The 20,896-nt window shown below is 41.9% G+C and overlaps 1 protein-coding gene and 1 long non-coding RNA gene across 2 annotated transcripts in view; one reads left to right on the top strand and one right to left on the bottom strand.

Moving 5' to 3' along the window:
• Positions 1–20,896, top strand: part of LOC309493638 (sialoadhesin-like) — a 190,702-nt gene that overhangs the window by 158,400 nt on the left and 11,406 nt on the right. Inside the window, exons 11-15 of the mRNA XM_082162792.1 lie at positions 7,893–8,141; positions 8,230–8,487; positions 8,947–9,201; positions 9,293–9,541; positions 9,625–9,706. Coding sequence (XP_082018918.1) covers positions 7,893–8,141; positions 8,230–8,487; positions 8,947–9,201; positions 9,293–9,541; positions 9,625–9,706 — 1,093 coding nt within the window. The remainder of the gene's footprint in view (positions 1–7,892; positions 8,142–8,229; positions 8,488–8,946; positions 9,202–9,292; positions 9,542–9,624; positions 9,707–20,896) is intronic.
• On the bottom strand, positions 16,285–18,451 carry LOC309493949. Its single transcript, XR_014204126.1, has 2 exons — positions 17,794–18,451; positions 16,285–16,366 (listed from the first exon to the last, which is right to left on the bottom strand). It is a non-coding gene; the product is annotated as an uncharacterized lncRNA (long non-coding RNA).

Genomic DNA, 20,896 nt, shown 5'->3' with positions numbered 1-20,896 from the left:
ACCTGGGTTATAGTAGCTAGAAAGAGCACATATTGAAGGAGTAAACTAGCCCAAAATCTCAAAACTAACCACTGCATGAAAAATAGATTTTTTTTTGCCTGCCATATCTCACCTTAACCCTCTGGGGTCTGAGGTGTTTTCTGGCCCTGGAGGTGTTTTGACATGCTCTGACATTTGTGCTTATTTGTGCTTATATCTCATTTAGGCCATGAAACCCATACTGATTATTTCTTCACTATGTGAAAATCATCCTGACTGCTCATTCAGACAATATATTGATTTAAAATTTGTAAGACGTGTTTTCTGTAAGAAAGCTTTATGCGAGTAGGCGTGATCACATAATTAATATGTATGGCTTTCACAGAAAGACAAAGACACTCCCCTAATGCCCTATTAGGAGCGATCAGGCCCTATCATTCTGAGCAACCTTGCACAAAGAATGAGGAGGCTTTTAAATTGTTTGAATTTATTTACAACACAACATAATCCAAAGATACACAACAAATGACAAAAAAGCACATTATTGAAAACAATGATCCAAAGACAGAGACCTTTGTGCCATTCCTAAAAACATTGTACATACCTTTCATTTCCAAGGTGTTTGATTTTCACTTTACCATGTTCATGTACAGAGACTCATGTGAATGTTGAAGTCAGCAGGACTCATCCATGGGGCATCTGGTCCCTGTAAAAAAGGGACCCCTGGCTGCCTGGGCACAGGCTGGGATCAGCGCGGTATGATCTAAATTAACTTTTCCACCACCGCCTCTACGGAGGTGCAAAAAAGTTCAGATGTTGAAACCAGGGCATCAACGAGAAAGCCTATAATGCCTTTTGATGCAGTTAATTTAGATCACGCACACTGTGCTGATCCCAGGTTCACCCACAGGTGCATTTCCATTGCCACCATCGCCGCCATCTACCAACTGTGTCAGTGGTCTGCTTGGTGGTGCGGAGAGCAAGATATGTGGTGTGGCACAGCTCAGATACCACATCATGAGGATAGACCCTGACCCTGATCCAAGTCCTTCAGCATCGGCTTGGTTAGCTTGAAGCACTGCCATGGTATGCAGTGAAGCACCAGTCTGACCTGCTGCCACGTATGCCCTGCCATTCAAGTCAAGTAAAGTCAGTCGAGCTTTCAAGGTAACCCCCAACTAGGGATGGGCATTCGATTACATTTTCTTAGTCGATCGTCGGGAGAATTAACGATCGACTATCGATTAATCATTGATATTTTTATATTGAAATTAATTTTTTCTTTAACTTTTTATAAATTAAAAATGCAATGAAAATACAAAAATACAGTTTGTTTGTCCTCGATGAGATCTTTATTACAAGAAGATCAACTTGTGGCAGTGAAACTGGACGTTCGATAGACTTGAAGATTCCTGCGGTGCTCTAAACCAGCGGAACCTGCAGCTGCGAGCCGGCGTTCTTAAACAGAGACCCATGGCCACTTCATCCGTTTTCTGTGATCGGATAGCTCTCCGGTCGTGAAAAGACCAAATCTAAATGCCCTCCGAAACGCATTCGAGACGGATTTAAATCCGATCGCTCAAACCACTTCAGGAGGAGATCTGAGACGCATTCCAGACGAAACTGGACAAGAGTAAATGCATCTGGTTGTTGAAACCACATATGCAAATTTGACTTATCCCAAAAATGATAAGAAATAAACGTGTGAGAGCGTGTTATAGGCTATATGTCATGTTATATCCAGATATGACGACGCTACTTCAACACGCATCACCACAGATGAGCATCTATTCATCAAGCCAACGTGCAAACTATCGCAAATCAAAGTGAAAGTCATTCATCAACACACAATCATCTTCATTAAAAGTAAAGAACCGAAATGATCTTACCAGGGCTGTTGCCGCAATATCTTGTTGCTGTCTTTGATTTAGAAATTTTCGCTGATGATCAATAAAATGCAGCTCATATCAGTTGGTTTCGATGACGTGCAACAATTTAAATATGCATACAGTATAGCGCGGGAATTCAAGATCGGATTTATATCCGTTTTGCAAAAACACATTTATGACCAGGTGTAAATGGAATCATTTTGATAAATCAGATAGCTATCCGATCTGAGAAAACGCATGAAGTTCCCATAGAACTTCTGCACCAGTCTACTGATTTCTGTTGAGAAAGATAAGCATGTTGACATGATCTGGGATCAGACGCGACCGCAACCTGGTGACAGCCAGTCCAGCCGCCGAAAACACCCGCTCTGAGGGGACTGACGTTGCCGGGATGCACAGGTACCTCCGCGCTAAAATTAATTCCATTGCTTCAAGACTCACACTACGCAACGCAACCTGCATTAGTGTAATCGATAACAAATAAACGTGATCGACGAAATTCTTAACGATCAATTATCGATCGTCGATTAATCATGCCCATCCCTACCCCCAACAGCTCCTCATACGAGGGGCAGGAAGGTTGTGAGGGCTCAGATGAATCATCCTCTTTGCCCTCGACCACCATCTCCTGCTCTTCCTGGCATGGTGCCAGTAGAACACTGTCCGCTGACCCAGAGTATGCATCGGATGCTGCATCCTCGCCCTGCAGAGCGCTCTCGTTGGCGACGGAAGCATGCGAGAGATTCACTTCTCTCTCAAACACTTCCACCAGCTCCATCTGTGAACCCCTGGACCTGGATCTTCTCTTCGCCTCGGCGTGAGAGGGACCTGAGCTACTGGGCACAGAGGCTTGCCAATTTGAATCTTTCATTTATATATTATATAGGCAGCACTTCCTTTACTAGAGCCGCCATATGTGAAAAAGGCCTCAAGCGTTACTCTGACAGGACTGATTTCCTCTTCCTCTTGGGTGTGACGTCTCTCAGCGTTTCTCCATTGCTTATGAAGGTCACGTGACCACACTGTGATGCTGAAACCTACTTACTAAAGAAGAAGAACAAGGCAGCTGATAAAAAAAAAAAAATTCTTTAGAAGTTCTCATGATAAAAACATTCAGATGAATCAATTCTGTTTCATCACTGTGTTTTAAGTTATTTGTTTATTTAACACTTCAGGTTGCTATTAATAAATCAGTAAATTGGAGGTTTATCAAGTGCACAGTTGGTGATGCTAGCGATGAAATGTGTGTTTTGACGTCACTGCTACTGCAATACCTTCCAGTGTTTTACAAGCTAGGATAGTTGGTCTGCATATGCAAATTAAAGTAAAGTTATTCAAGCAATTATTTTCTCTGTTTCTAAAGAAAAGGTTCCTAGTCATTACTATCTATATGCAACAGATTAAATAAAGATATTCCCAAGTTTGAAAACATGGACTGATATAACGTTTCTCTCAGTTTAATGTTTATGCCTAGGTCTAATGTTGTCTGTTAAAACTCTTCCTCTGCTCGATCTGCACTAGTTGAGGTGTCATAAGCTCATGTTAAAATATAATGTGTTAATCACGTGTCATTCAGTGTGTGAAAACGCCTATACTGGTTTCATCCTGATCATTTGTAGTGCTGTCACTGGTCACTGATGTTGGTGAAACAGGTAAGAGCATGATTTTACAACTTTTCAGTCAAATATCTTAAGTGTGGGGGATTTATGGGAGATTGGTTGGGGCTAGTTGTCACAGGGCAGTCTCAGTAACTATATGGTTTGAAATCAAAAGTCCAATAGCACAATGTTTTATCTAGCAGTGTTTTGTATGTTGGTGAAAAACACCTTAATAAACTTTAATATTTTAACAACAGATAACTGTATAATACAGGCTGACTATTTAATGAAAGCTGCTGTCAGTCAAAAGGGGATGGGGAAAGGCGTTAGACAGTTCCGTACTCAAGCAGTGCAAAAATGATGGTTGCTGTCATTTTCTTGCATAAAGTATTTCATTGATTTCTGTTTGACTTTAAGCTAAGAACTAGAGCGTATTTCTCTTTTAGTTCTCTGTTCAATCTCAAAACAGATGGTGCTCAATTTTCATACTTTCGCAAAGTTTATTGATACGGAAGGAAGAGGAAGCTAGTGCTATTATTAGTTTAAAATAAACCAAAAACAAACACATGTTCCCTGAGCTTACATACATTTCTCAGTAGATCAAAGTACCATCATCTCAGAATCTCCCAGTTTCCCAGTGGATTTTATCCAGTCTCTCCATGCCAATTACTGCAACAAGACACAGATGTTTATCATTATGCACTTGACCTGCTTACTCACCGCTTGTCTCTGAAGGCCATTCGCTTGAAAATCTTGATCTTTGCCTGGAGCTCAGTAAAGCGGTGGCTCATTTTCCAGAATAACTCTCAACCGAGAGGAAGCCCACTTACTCACACAGAATATCAAAGCCCTCTTGAACGCTTGCCATATCAACTATCTGGAACGCTCAGAGGAGCGACGAAGTGATGAAGTGACCTGCAAAGCTCAACCTGTGACTGAGGAGCAGAGGCCTTTAAATGTAAAAGAGGCCTGCCATACTTTTACAGCCTGAAAGGGTGCCCTCACTCTCAAGCCCTGCACTGGACCTTCAGACGGTTTCCAACTGATGGAGCACACTCATCATTGACCCTGTCTCAGACCTTTTTTTTTTGGTGCCTGTGGAGGAAGGGCACAGGGGGAGAGAAAATCAAGAGAATAGGGTCGATTTACAGACCCTCAGAGGGAAGGATCGTTCACTGGTGCAGGGAGCGCTTGTGATGGATCACCTCCCTCAAATTTTGCTTCCTTTTCCTCGGGTCGTGCCCTCTCCACAACCTACTCTGAGAGGGAGGAGGAGGGGTACCAGGAGGCGACGTTAGCCCTCTGCTCCTGTCTGCGGTTCTCAAACCGGGACAGGCCAGGAACCCCTGGCTGCCTGGGCACAGGCTGGGATCAGCGCGGTATGCATGATCTAAATTAACTTTTCCACCACCGCCTCTACGGAGGTGCCAAAAAGTTCAGATGGTGAAACCGGGGCATCAACGAGAAAGCCTTTAATGCCTTTTGATGCAGTTAATTTAGATCACGCAGACTGTGCTGATCCCAGGTTCACCCACAGGTGCATTTCCATTGCCACCATCGCCGCCATCTACCAACTGTGTCAGTGGTCTGATTGGTGGTGCGGAGAGCAAGATCTGTGGTGTGGCACAGCTCGGATACCACATCATGAGGATAGACCCTGACCCTGATCCAAGTCCTTCAGCATCGGCTTGGTTAGCTTGAAGCACTGCCATGGTATGCTGTGAAACACCAGTCTGACCTGCTGCCACGTATGCCCTGCCATTCAAGTCAAGTAAAGTCAAGTCGAGCTTTCAAGGTAACCCCCAACAGTTCCTCATACGAGGGGCAGGAAGGTCGCGAGGGCTCAGATGACTCGTCCTCTTTGCCCTCGACCACCATCTCCTGCTCTTCCTGGCATGGTGCCAGTAGACCACTGTCCGCTGACCCAGAGTATGCATCGGATGCTGCATCCTCGCCCTGCAGAGCGCTCTCGTTGGCGACGGAACCATGCGAGAGATTCACTTCTCTCTCAAACACTTCCACCAGCTCCATCTGTGAACCCCTGGACCTGGATCTTCTCTTCGCCTCGGCGTGAGAGGGACCTGAGCTACTGGGCACAGATCCTTGTTACTCCTCCCTCGCGAAGACGGACAAACGAGAGCAGAGCACTCAAACAGCTCCCTCGAGAACTGAGCATGCGTGCTCTTTGCCCAGACATATTGTCTACTTGCATCAAATAGCATTAAAAAACATTTATTTCAGGTTTGTCAAGCCAGTTCACCTGTGCAGTCCTGAACGCGCATCTCAGAACTGTTTTTATGGAAATCGGGAGCTTCTAACAGCAGCTTCAGTGAATTGATTGCCAATTTGGATCTTTCATTTATATATTATATAGGCAGCACTTCCTTTACTAGAGCCGCCATATGTGAAAAAGGCCTCAAGCGTTATTCTGACAGGACTGATTTCCTCTTCCTCTTGGGTGTGACGTCTCTCAGCGTCTCTCCATCGCTTATGAAGATCACGTGATCACACTGTGATGCTGAAATCTCACTTACTAAAGAGGAAACTTTTTTTTTTTTTTTTGAGACGTGATGTATTCAAGAAGAACAAGGCCGCTGATAAAAAAATTGCTTTAGAAGTTCTCATGATAAAAAGAATCAGATGAATCAATTCTGTTTCATCACTGTGTTTTAAGTTATTTGTTTATTTAACACTTCAGGTTGCTATTAATAAATCAGTAAATTGGAGGTTTATCAAGTGCACAGTTGGCGATGCTAGCGATGAAATGTGTGTTTTGATGTCACTGCTACTGCAATACCTTCCAGTGTTTTACAAGCTAGGATAGTTGGTCTGCATGTGCAAATTAAAGAAAAGTTATTCAAGCAATTATTTTCTCTGTTTCTAAAGAAAAGTTTCCTTGTCATTACTATCTATATGCAACTGATTAAATACAGATATTCCCAAGTTTGAAAACATGGACTGATATAAAGTTTCTCTCAGTTTAATGTTTATGCCTAGGTCTAATGTTGTCTGTTAAAACTCTTCCTCTGCTCGATCTGCACTAGTTGAGGTGTCATAAGCTCATGTTAAAATATAATGTGTTAATCACGTGTCATTCAGTGTGTGAAAACGCCTATACTGGTTTCATCCTGATCATTTGTAGTGCTGTCACTGGTGTTGGTGAAACGGGTAAGAGCATGATTTTACAACTTTTCAGTCAAATATCTTAAGTGTGGGGGATTTATGGGAGATTGGTTGGGGCTAGTTGTCACAGGGCTGTCTCACTAACTATATGGTTTGAAATCAAAAGTCCAATAGCACAATGTTTTATCTAGCAGTGTTTGTATGTTGGTGAAAAACACCTTAAAAAACTTTAATCTTTTAACAACAGATAACTGTATAATACAGGCTGACTATTTAATGAAAGCTGCTGTCAGTCAAAAGGGGACGGGGAAAGGCGTTAGACAGTTCCGTACTCAAGCAGTGCAAAAATGATGGTTGCTGTCATTTTCTTGCATAAATAAAAGTATTTCATTGATTTCTGTTTGACTTTAAGCTAAGAACTAGAGCGTATTTCTCTTTTAGTTCTCTGTTCAATCTCAAAACAGATGGTGCTCAATTTTCATACTTTCGCAAAGTTTGTTGATAAGTAAGGAAGAGGAGGCTAGTGCTATTATTATTTTAAAATAAACCAAAAACAAAGTTCTGTAACTGTAATTTAAATGAATATTATATAATTATATATATTATATAATATGAAAAACTAAATGTGTAACAGTGAGACCAAAACGACAAGACATTAAGTTGAAAAATAAGCCACTGTACATTTGTTGTAGGTGTTGATAGTGACATCACTCAGAATGGCTCCTCCTGTTCCTCTGATCGTTCTTCTCATGATTCATGGTTAGTCAATGCAACACTTCAGAAACACTCAAGATAAATTTGATACTGCAATTTTATATGCACAAGCTGCTGCTAAATTGTTCAAGATGAATTCTGTGTTTCAGAGGTTTCTGGTGCTGATTGGAGTGTGAGTTACAATCCTTCACACATCTGTGCACTAAAGGACTCAACAGTGATAATGAGATGCACTTATATATACCCTACTGGACATCAGATCATGAAAGTGTTCTGGACCAAAACACTGGTAAAAGATAATGGAGAGTATCCAGATCTGTCTGAGGACCCTGAATACAGTCAGAGGCTTCAGTATCTGGGAGATAAACAGCAGAACTGCACCATCAGACTGAGTCATGTGACACTGAAGGATGAAGACATGTACTATTTCAGATTCACAACTGATAAAGACAAATGGATTGGTAAACCAGGAGTGACTCTTAATGTCACAGGTGACTTTGGTGAGGTTTATCTCTTCTTCTGTGCATTATGTTGAATAATAATCAGTGTATGACAGCAGCACTAGATATAATGTGTGTGTTGTGTTCAGATCTTCAGGTGGAGTCTCCTGAGAGAGTGACAGAGGGAGATTCAGTCACTCTGAGATGTAAAAGCAGCTGCGCTCTGACTGACAGAGCAACATTCATCTGGTACAGAAACTCACAGCCATTAACTGAGAGAAGAGACAGAAACAATGAACTCCTGCTGCAGTCAGTCAGAAGAGAGGATTCAGGCAGATATAGCTGTGCTGTAGACGGACACACTCACATCTCTCCTGCTGTTCAGCTCAATGTCATGTGTGAGTACAGATTCATTTATTCTTTTTAAGATTAGGAGATCGTGTTTGAATTAGATGATTTAAGGTTTTCATTTTTGTCCTGTTTTAGACCCTCCAAAGAACGTCTCAGTGTCCATCAGTCCATCTGGTGTAATAGTGGAGGGAGATTCAGTGACTCTGAACTGCATCAGTGACTCAAACCCTCCTGCTCTGAACTTCAGCTGGTTTAAAGGAGGAACGATTGTAGGATCTGGAAGAATCTACAACATCTCAAAGATCAGCTCTGATGACAGTGGAGAATACAAGTGCAAGTCCATCAATGAACATGGGGAGAAATACTCTGATAATTTGACTTTAAATGTCATGTGTGAGTTAATGATGGTTCGGTAACTGTTGTATAAATAGAGCTGTGTTTTCCCGAAGCATTGTGAGTCTGAAGATCTGTTCTTGTTCACACTAAAACAAAAGTTTGTGCTTTTGGTACCAGAGTAACAGAGTTATTTCTTATTTCTTCTTTTCTGTAAGCACCACCTATTTTCAGTGTTTGAATTAGCATTTCATTCAGCCCATCTGCGTTTTTTATCCACATCAGTATTAAAAGACATATTGCATGCAAAATCAGACTGAATTTTCATGCATAAGATTTGTGTTGGATTTAACAGGCCTAAAGTCAATCGTAGAGACCATTGGTACCAGTGATTTATACAATCTACCTAGGCTTACAATGCTTTGGGGAAAACAGCCTAGAACAGCCTAGAACCCCCCCCCCCCCCCCCCCCCCCCCCCCCCCCCCCCCCAAATTATACAATTTTGTTTTCTGTTTTAGATCCACCCAGGAGAGTCTCAGTGTCCATCAGTCCATCTGGTGTAATAGTGGAGGGAGATTCAGTGACTCTGAACTGCATCAGTGACTCAAACCCTCCTGCAGAAATCAGCTGGATTAAAGGAGGAACGATTGTAGGATCTGGAAGAATCTTCAACATCTCAAAGATCAGCTCTGATGACAGTGGAGAATACAAGTGCAAGTCCATCAATAAACATGGGGAGAAATACTCTGATACTGTGACTTTAAACATTATGTGTGAGTTAATAATTATCTACACATTGTTTAAAATTTCCAAACACATAATTTTGTAATAGTTATTGTGAATTTTCATTTTTGTCTGTTTTAGACCCACCCAGGAGCGTCTCAGTGTTGATAAATGGATCTGGTGTAATAGTGGAGGGAGATTCAGTGACTCTGAACTGCATCAGTGACTCAAACCCTCCTGCTCTGAACTTCAGCTGGTTTAAGGAGAATGAAACCTCAGCTGTTGGATCTGGACAGAGTTTCAGTGCACTACAGAGTGGACGCTTCTACTGTCAGGCTCACAATCAACATGGATCTCAGAGATCAGACGCTGTAACTGTCACTGTTAAAGGTAGAGCGGCTCATATTACTTACATTACTCTTTCTAAAGTGAAGCAAATTAATCTATTCAGACGTTTTACTCTTTTGTCTCAGTTGCAGGACGTCTGGTGATATTATACATATCCATTGGAGGGGTTTGTGGAGCTGCAGTGATCATTACGATGTTAGTGATTTGGTAAGATGTGTGTCTGTGGTACTCTCTCGTGTGTGTGAATGAATGACTGAATAAGAAAGTTGTGAATTCAGTGAGACGTCATGAACTAATAAAATAATAAAATAAAATAAAGATTAAAATAAAGATTAAACAGCTTGTTCCTGTCACCACCACACAAAGCACAGTTTTTATGGTAACAGTCCGTTATAAATATGAAGATTGTATTGTATCTTCTACTATAAAGATGAAGATTGACATTTTGTTTATTAAAAAATAAGCACTTTATTTTTATGTTAAAACAATCTTTTAGAAGGGCCTCATTAACGAATTTTCCCTGGGACCCACACACTTAAAGGAACACTTCGACTTAGCTTATTCACCGTATCTCCTAGAGTTAGATAAGTCCATACATACCTTTTTCATCTCCGTGCGTGCTGTAAGTCTGTTTGACGCACCCACCGCTAGCCTAGCTTAGCACAAAGACTGGATGTAAATGGCTACAGCTAGCATACTAATCCCAATAAGTGACAAAATAACGCCAACATTTTCCTATTTACATGATGTGATTTGTATAGTCACAGTGTGCACAAATAACAAGGTGACATGAGACACAGCCATTTTTTAAACGTTTAAATACTGGGAACTATTTTCTCAGAAGGCGAAGCACTGCTACTTGGGCGGAGTGATTAGCGCAGCACCCGAGAAGCGCCGTTCCGTCAACAAAACCAACGTGACTAACTAGCTAGTAGCAAATGTGATTCGTGATCATGGCTGACTTTGAGGAATTGTCAGAGGATTTTTATTTGGTATCAAACCAAGATCCAGAACCATATCGTTTTGAGCCAGAATACACAGACGAGGAGTTACAAACTTTTCGAAGCTGATAGACAAGATGCCGAACAGACTGAGGTCGAGGGGAGAATCAGAACGGGAGTAGCCTACTATTTCACAAACAAGGTCACTGTTTCTCAAAAATGAAAACTGCCCATCCCCCCCTCCAATTCATTAGCAAGTTGAAGGCTACAGTCCTGAAAGTTACCTTTAGCGCCGCTTATTTGTTACTGGGGCGATAGAGCGCGTTTGTGACAACACAATACTAACATTACAGGGGATACATGGAGCCCGGGAACAACTGTAATAGTAGTGAGCACCCTATTCATGTAATAGTGTCACTAAGGTTACATTACATCTAGCTAATGGCACTGTAACAGTAAGCTAGTGTAACCACCCCACCGTAGTAGAGTGATCTACAGGTTCTCTACTGGACCAATGATTTTCTGTGGCTCAATAACCAAGGAAAACACTCAAATACACAAGTTCTTAAATATAAATATAACAATTTTATTTTTGAACAAGCATAGTATTAAAACCCAGGGGGGGGACAGCAGGTTGATGCAATAACAGGTACCATTCTAATCATGTATTTGTAATTAATGATAACATTTAATCAATAAGCTTAAAGATAAATAAAGCATCAATCAAACAGGACAATATATTCGGCACAAGGGTACCAAGGTTGTTAAATACATGCATTAAATCAATTCATGTGATCACCTATAACACGCATAATTTCATTGCACTGCAAACCTCATACAAAGTCATATAAATCACTTAAATACCACACCAATAAATACACACCAAATATCAGGACACACCATCAATACCACTCACGCTAAATACATAGCCGTCGTCAATAGCTATACAGTATAAGAGTCATATGGGAGGTAACCTGCTCTCCTACCCCCTTACTCACACGCGCTCACTTTGCACACAAATAGCGCCGGGGGACCGGTAATCACACACATAAATTAAAGCCTCCCCGGCGAACATAGCAATACCAAGACACACATCAATAACATTAAAAATGAAAGTGTACTGCTGGCTTCCTTACCCACCACCGGACGTGGGTTCACGCATTCAAAGAAATCGATGGCGGCCGCCAAACTTTCAGGGAAAAACTCCCCAACAAAATATCCCTCCCAGTCGCACGCGTCTATCTCCAACCCACGTCCCGGCACGGCAGCCTCGGCAAAGAACTCAGCAGCACGCACAAAAAGCCCTCCCAAACAACAAATACATCATACCTTTATGGCTTTGATCCCTGATTGCTAATGCAACACAGGTGTTTCTCTTCCCCGGCACATCATGAGGAAAACACTGTGGACGCTAGTAGCGTTGCCACTCCCCTAATTTGGGATGAGCAGCTTACATCCACCCCCCCTACTCTAAATGTGTCCGCACATTCCCACTCGAATACTTCACATTCTATAACGTTGAGGCAACAGACCCTTCGTGGCCCGAGTGGACCGTCTTGAACATTCGACCTGTGAAGCATGTGAACCTGAGGGATTTTCCCCCTGTGCAGTCTGTAATGTTGCTCCTTCCATGTCCATATTACGGGCAGTCTCTCCGTCCTTTTGTGTGGGTACTGGCAGACCTGTAAGACAGCCCCCCACCCAAGGATACATACACCAATCACTGTTCATAGGATTAACATTAGAATCAGGATGCAAGACCTCTACTTCTTCCTCCTCTGAAGGCAAGGAAATCTCAAACTTACATGGGCTTAACATATTGCGATGCAACACTCTCTCGCCACCATCACCCCTTTCCTTCTTAACCACATAAACGGGTATATCGGGATTAGGTTGTGACGAAACTATATATTTATTCCGTTCCCATTTATCATCCAATTTACCCTGTCCCCTGGCCCTCTTATTCAGTACCATGACTCTCTGACCCACCAACAAAGGTTCCCACTTGACCCTACGGTCAAACCCCTTCTTTTGATGCACTTGAGCCTTCTGAATGAGTTTTCTGGCTTGATTATAGGCAGTCACTAGTCTTTCATGGTGGTGGTGCACCCAGCTACCTGTTGTGCCTGAGAATTCATCTCCCCGGCCCAGCATCACATCAATGGGCAATTTCGCATGACGGCCAAACATTAGAAAATAAGGGGTATACCCTGTAGAGGAATGGGGTGAATTATTGTATGCCTGTACCAACTCTGCCACATACTGATCCCAGTTCTCCTTCTGGTCATCCCTTAATGTACCCAGCATACTCAGCAATGTCTGATTAAAACGCTTGTCCATTTCCTGCTGGGTGATAGGGCGTTGTGTGAGACTTACTGATGTTGTACAATGAACATAATTCTTTGATGACTTTTGATTCAAAATTGGGGCCCTGGTCAGAGTGCAGCTGATCAAACCCCCCAAAAGGCTGTATAAAGTGTCCCCACAACACCCTTGCGGTAGTCACTGCTGTTTGGTCCAAAGTTGGCACTGCAACTGCATAACGAGTGAAGTGATCCATCATTACTAGAATATTGCACATTCCACTGCGTGAAGTCTCCAGTGACAGGAAGTCGACAGAAACAATCTGCAGAGGATATTCTGATTGAATAGATACAAGGGGGGCACTCACTTTATTAACTGGAGTCTTATGCAGATTGCAACGAGCACATTGGAGGCACCACTTCTCCACTCCTCGCGCCAGTCCTGGCCAGAAGAAACGTCTGCGTACCAAGCCCAGGGTCTTTTCCATTCCCAGGTGTCCTGCGTGGTCATGCACCCATCCCAGGACTTGATTCTGCAGACACTGAGGTACAATCACTTGTTTCCATTTGTCAAATGTCTTTGGATCACATACCTCCCTGCACAGCAGCCCCTGATCCACACAGAGGCGGCCCCACTGTCGCAGCAGCACTTGAGTGGGCCGGTCTTCAGCTGCTCGCTCTTTTGGAACTGGCCCTCTTCCTCTGTCCATATAGACCCATAGTCGTGACATCACTGGACAATTCCGCTGTGCCCTCACCCACTCGGCCAGCAAGCTGGGGCCAACTCTGTCTTTATTTATTTGTGTCCCTGCCTCCATCTTCAGACCCTCCTCCAGTACGACATCTTCAACCACTGGAACAAAAGCATGGACACAGGCACGAACCACTTCAGATGCTACATATCCACCTTCACCACATGGGGCCATCCCATCCTCTGTCGTCCTGACAGTAGTCTCATTCACAGGCCACCTGGAGAGGGCATCAGCATTTCCATTTGTCCGCCCCGGTCTATATCGCACCTCAAACTGAAATCCTGCGAGCTGGGCCGCCCATCGCTGCTCCACTGCACCCAGATTTGCTGTATTCAAATGAGCCAGTGGGTTGTTATCTGTAAACACAGTAAAGGGAGACACAGCAAGATATTCCCGAAACTTTTCTACTATGGCCCATTTCAACGCCAACAGTTCTAATTTAAATGAGCTGTAGTTTTTATCGTTTCTTTCGGTTGGACGGAGGCTTCTGCTTGCATAGGAGATCACTCTCTCCCTTCCGTCTTGTATCTGTGCCAGTACTGCCCCCAAACCTGTCTGACTGGCATCAGTATACAACAAAAATGGCAACTGAAAGTCCACATAAGCCAGTATGGGTGCTTGTAGGAGAGAGTCCTTTAATTTCTTAAATGCCAGGTCCTGTTCCTCACCCCATGCCCAGCAGTTTTGTTTACCTATGGCCGGTCGGATGCGTCGTTTTGATGTCCCCCACATCATTGAGTTCAGGGGTGCTGCGATATGGGCAAAGTTTTTTATAAAGCGTCTATAGTACCCTGCTAAGCCCAGGAAAGCGCGCAGCTGGGTGATATTCTGAGGAGTTGCCCAGGCCTCCACTGCTCGCAACTTCTCAGGGTCTGGTGACACCCCTCCTTCTGCAATCACATGGCCCAAGTAATGCACTTCATGCTGGAAGAGAAAGCACTTAGTAGGTTTAACTTTCAGGCCAAAGTTCTCCAGGCGGCTGAAAACCAAATCCAGATGAGCAATGTGGGCCTCAAAAGAAGGGGAGAAGACAATTATATCATCCAAATAGAGCAACAATGTTTCGAAATTTTGGTCACCCAGGCAACTTTCAACCAGTCTCTGAAATGTTCCTGGAGCATTGCATAGCCCCATCGGCATCCGATTAAATTCATATAACCCCATAGGTGTCACAAAGGCGGTCTTCTCCTTATCAGCTGGATGCACCCCCACCTGCCAGTACCCATGTGCTAGATCTAATGTTGAAAAAACTCTAGATTGCTTCAATGAAGCCAATGATTCTTCAATTCTGGGGAGGGGGTACGAATCCTTATGTGTAACACCATTCAACCTCCTGTAGTCTACACAGAAACGAAGGGTGCCGTCCTTCTTTCTGACGAGCACTACAGGCGCTGCCCAGGGGCTATAGCTCTCCCTAATAATACCATTTTCAAACATGTTACTCAAAAGTCCCCTCACTTCTTGATACAATTTTGGTGGAATCCTATTATACCGTTCTCTAATTGGAGCTGCATCGCCTGTTGGTATCACATGCAACACCCTATCAGTATACCCATAATCCTCCTCATGTTCTGAGAAGACCTTCTGATGCTTGGATAACAATTTAGCAATCATCTCTTGTTGTTCAGTACTAAATTGTAGTGGGTCTAATGGGACAGTCACAGACCGAAACACCTGTTCTTGTTCTACATCCTGCACTCTATTCTGCCTCACCCCCACCTCCACGGTCTCATCATCCAACGATCTTAACTCTACATCTCCTTGCCGACTTGGACACAACTCAACCTCAAAAATCTGCCCTATTCGACAGCGCTGAAAAAGAGTCACTGGTGCTGTAGAAAGATTTAGAATTCGGACCATAACTCTACCCTTTGAAACTGTGCTCAATGATCTAGCTACCAATAACCGACCCGGCAATACATCTTGACAAGGTTCTACTAAACCCACATAATCCTTCCTGTCAGGTCGTAAACGTGCACATGCCTCTATCACTACCTCTGACTGTGCTGGTATTATCTTTCGTTTTCCCTGCGACCAGTAAATTGAACTTATCTGTCCTGACTCATCAGCAAACTTTAAAAGATCTTCACACACCGAAAACATCTGATGCCACACCTTAACCTGCACTTCACCTTCTGCCCCTACACAACCATCCCCAGTCTGTGTCATCAGAAAATCTCTACACTCCTTAATCACATTCATGCCAATTAGTCCTGGGTACAATGATCCATTTGAGTCTTTAACAATCAACACTCCCCTTTTTGGTATAACTTTCCCACATATATTCAAATCCACCTCAATATATCCAATATACGGAATCGTTAATCCATTAGCAGCTACCAAATTTAACTTTTGAATTGGTGGGTACATTGTTGATCCTCTAGTCTCAAAAAACTTTCGGTCAATGTAGTCACTTGTGAACCTGTATCAATCAAGCAAGGCGTTTTAACCCCCTGTATCACCACTTCCACAACTGGACATTGTCCTATTAAATGATCTTTCTTTTCTGATTGGCCACTACCCAATATACCCACTGATTGGGCCTGTACAGTGGGTTCTAGAAGTTTAAAGGCCCCTGTGCTCCCTCTACAACTCCACAACGTCTTTCAATATGCCCAACTTGTTTGCAACGTCGGCAGATAGGTCTTCCCTGATGGTCAAATTGATCTGAACTTCTTCGACCCCTCCTTAACTCATACCTAGATCTTGCATTATCACTACTTGGCAATAAGTGCTGAACTCCTTCACGAACTTCCTTTTTTTTTTATTTATTTTTTTTTTTTTTTACATTTTTATTTAAACAACAATCAACATACATACTCACATAACAACACAACCAACAACACAACATGCATCCAGACATACATTGTGCTTTTACATCGTGTATATCGTCGCTGTCGGGCGGAAACCTCGTATGTCCAAATTTGGTCAATTTCATATTTTTTCACAAATCGATGCTATTGGTCAGTCCCCACGTGGTTCTGTTATTTTTACAAATTATTAACCAATCTAAACTGTTGAAAATAGCTTGAGAGCAAATCTCGTAACTCCATTGGACACTTCAACTGTCTGAGAATCCTCGTAACTCCACCTCTTCTTCACTCCACGGCGGGCGGGAGCCTCGCGGCATTTTGTCTCCTCAGGATTGAAACTCGCAACGATTAAGGAACCCTCGTCGAGCAACACGTAAAGCAAGCCTTAACTCTGATTTTATCTGTGTCAAACTATGATATCAGTTATTGATGCATTTTAAATGTCTACGTATTACTAGGCTTATTATTAGGCTTATTATACTTGTGCATTGAAGTTTTAAAATGTATCTAATATTATACTTGAATTGAATTAAAAGTTTTGGATACCAGCTTTAAATGATTGTTTTTATTATTATTTTACTGACTCGAAGTTGGCACTGTGCATGTAAAATACCCCAAGTAGCAGGTTTTATTTATGAGAGAAAAAGGGTCTGTCTACTGGCGCCAGTAAGTTAAGCCTATTTTTGCATAACTCTGTCTGTTTTTTAGACAATAACGAGTGAAAATAGTTAGGTTAGATACATTTTAGTTGGCTTGTTTTGTTAAAAATCGATAGCTGTAATGCTTCGGTGCAGAAGGAAGCCCGTGAGCCACGAAGGTAAATTTGCGTGCAGATTAGGCAAATTTCCACCTATTAGACAACGTTAGTCAGCTCATCATTTTTTGTTCTGCTTCACTTATAGCTCTTAAACCTTTCAAATGGAGTTTAGGAAGATGTATGTAACCACGGTCGTTAGCTTTGATTAACTATTGAAGCCTTTTCTCTTGTCAAAAGGCTCAACGCGACCGCCGATTTTGTTTGCGTGCAGATATTAATTTCCGCCTATTTTAGACAGCCTAATATTTTGGTATTGCATCACTCATATCTCTTAAACGTTTAAAATGGAGTTTAGGAAGATGTATGTAACCACAATCATTAGATTTGAATAGCTCTTAAAGCCTTATCTCTTATCAAAAGGCTGAACGCGACCGCAGACTGTGATGAACACTGTTGGCAGCAGCGACGTCTATGTCCGTTCCATTCTAATCAATGACAGCGTAAACTCGTATCTCCCCGCTCCCAAGTCATAAATCTCGTATCTCCGATTAAACATTATTTTAGGGAAATGTTGTGTTAATGTTGGTATACAACAGTATATGATAGCAATATAAGGTATATTACCAACTTTAACGATACAATGTTTAATAACTCAAAAAATATGCAGTTTTTTTAATTTCCTGAAAAATAATGGTTTTGGAGATACGAGGATTCCGCCCGACAGCGACGATATAAAGAAAACAGTAAGGAGAAATAATAACATCAGTAGATCAAAGGCAAAACCTGACGACAGCATCAATTCGTCCAGTTATAGTTATAATTGGTTTTGGAGATAATTTATGAAAGGACGCCATATGACAGTGAACTTAGGCCCGGAGCCCCTTAAATTAAGTCTTATTTTTTCCAAACTCAGGAAATGTAACACATCTCTGGTCCACTGTTTAAAAGAAGGGGGGAAGGACTGTTTCCAATTAATCAAAATTAAGCGCCTTGCCAGTAGGGAAGTAAAGGCTATACAGTCCAATTCGCTTTTTGACAAAGCGTTTTTTTCACACACAATACCAAAGATGGCAGTTAAAGGATTTGCACAAACATCTTTACAAAAAATTCTAGAATAAGATACAAAAATCTGCGACCAAAAAAAAGACAGCCTAGGACATAACCAGAACATATGAGCTAAGGTAGCAGGGGACTGCTTACATCTTGTACAGGTAGGGTCAACAGAGGAATACATCTTTGCCAGCTTGGCCTTGGATAAATGAAGCCTGTGTACCACTTTGAATTGAATAAGGCTGTGTCTAGCACAGATAGAAGAGCCATGAATTCTATATTTAGCCTCATTCCATTCCTTGTCTGTCAGACAAATATTGAGATCCAGTTGCCAGGAATCTCTTTGTGCATTAACAGAAGTGGATAATAATGATACAAGTTTTATATATAAGCTAGAAATAGTTCCCCTTTGCTCCGGGTCATCAGGAAAGAGTAGGTCAATAGGGTTTGGATCGGGATGGGAAGGAAAAGAGATAAAATTCTTGCGTGTGAAATCGCGTGCCTGTAGATATCTGAAAAAGTGTGTTTTAGGTAATTCAAAACGAGATTCCAATTGCACAAAAGATAAGAAGGAACCGTCAGCGAAAAGATCTTTGAATGTTAAGATTCCTTTTTCTTGCCATAGCAAGAATGCCTGATCATTTATAGGCTGAGTGAATCGATGGTTTCTGGCAACTGGGGCACAAGTTGAACCTCTCTGCCATCCAAAAAATTTGCGAATTTGGGCCCAAATCTGGATGGAGTTCCAAACCATAGGGTGCAACATGTGAGATTCTAGACCAAGTGGTAAGGGTGAGAAAAGGAGGGCAGGAAGTGAGGAAGGAAGGCAGGCCGAGGATTCCATCTGGACCCAGTCTGGTAAGTGATTTATATGATGTGACCCTTGCCAGTAAGTCAGAGCTCTTAGGTTACAAGCCCAATAATATAATTGAAAATTTGGGAGAGCCATCCCCCCTTGTTCTTTAGGGTTTTGCAGAAAACACAGACGTATTCTAGGGGGTTTCTTGTTCCAAAGAAAAGATGAGATTATCTTATTTAAATGAGTAAAAAAAGATTTCTTAATATAAATAGGAATAGTTTGGAACAAATATAAAAATTTAGGGAGTGTGTTCATTTTAATTGCGTTGATCCTACCAATCAGAGAGATGGGAAGCTTAGACCATTTCTCGAGGGATATCCTAGTTTGTTCCAAGAGGGGAGTAAAGTTGAGCTTAAACAGTTCAGAAATATTTCTCGAAACAACCACACCTAAATATGTAAATTTATCAGGAGCTACTGTAAATGGATAAGCAGAAAAAGAATACTTTTTTGCTACACAATTAATAGGAAATAGTTCACTTTTAGAGAGGTTGAGTTTATATCCCGAAATGCGACTGAAACGCTCAAGTGCCATCATGACATGAGGGAGAGAGTTATGTGGGTCTGCGATAAATAGTAGCAGATCATCTGCATAGAGCGACAGTTTGTGCTCACTGCCCCCCCTGGATATACCCTGGATAACTGAAGTTGACCTTAGCAAGATGGCCAGAGGTTCAATCGCCACTGCAAATAATAAGGGGGACAGAGGGCAACCCTGTCTAGTTCCTCTATACAATGGAAAATATTGTGAGCTAGTGTTATTTGTAATAACGGAAGAAAAGGGAGAAGTATATAAAAGTTGTATCCAGGACAAAAAATTTGGACCCACACCAAATCTCTCTAAACAACTGAAAAGATAGCTCCACTCCACTCGATCGAATGCTTTTTCAGCATCTAAAGATATTAAAATTTCAGGTATATGCTTATTTGAGTCAGGAGAATAAATAATATCGAATACTCTGCGTATATTAAAGAAAGAGAAGCGTTTTTTAATGAAGCCAGTCTGATCTGGAGCCAAAATAGTAGGGAGGATGTTCTCCAGTCTTCGGGCTAGAATCTTTGCCAATATTTTACAGTCCACATTGAGTAAAGATATAGGCCGAAATGAGCTACAGCTTAGCCTTAGAGGGTCTTTTCCTTTCTTAGGTAAAACCGAAATTGTCGCTTGATAAAACGTGTGCGGGAGGTGGCCTATGGAGAATGATTCCTCAAATACAGCAAGTAGCAGAGGCATTAGTTTCCCTTTAAACATTTAAAAAAATTCTACCGTAAAGCCATCTGGCCCTGGAGCTTTTGAGTTTTGCATGTTTGAGAGAGCTGCATTAAGTTCTTCTAAGTTTAGAATTTTCTCCAATTCAGCATTATCGTTAAAGGGGATTTGTGGCATTTTAATGGAATTAAAAAAAGAGTTAAGTTCAGAAGGGTTATAATCAATTTCGGATGAATATAGGGCTGTATAGAATTGTTCGAAGGCCAAATTGATTTCTAATTCATCCTTTGTGACCCTGCCATCATCTCTACGAATAGATGTTATAATGTTTGTAGTTGAATATTGCCTTATTTGTTGTGCAAGAATTTTCCCAGATTTATCTGAGTGTTCATATAACTTAGAGTGAGATTGAAGCAGACATTTTTCTGCCTGTTCGGATGTTATTAGATCAATCTCTGTCTGCAGCTTTGTTCTTTCCCTTAAAACTTCGGGTAAGGGGTTGATTGCGAATTTCAAGTCCAATTGTTTAATCTGATTAATGAGGTCATTCAGTTGCTGGCTTCTTTTTTTCCTTTCCCACGATGAAAAAGATATTATTTCCCCCCTAATATAGGCTTTTAAGGACTCCCAAAGTGTGGCTTTGCTGATATCTGGGGTATCATTGATAGATAAGAAAAGATCAATTCTATTGTTAATAAAATCTACAAAGGATG

This window comes from Leuciscus leuciscus, assembly GCF_965113295.1.
Source record: "Leuciscus leuciscus genome assembly, chromosome: 3".
Lineage (NCBI taxonomy): Eukaryota > Metazoa > Chordata > Actinopteri > Cypriniformes > Leuciscidae > Leuciscus > Leuciscus leuciscus.
Note: the sequence above shows the minus strand (reverse complement) of the source record. Positions and strands in the feature narration are given on the sequence as shown.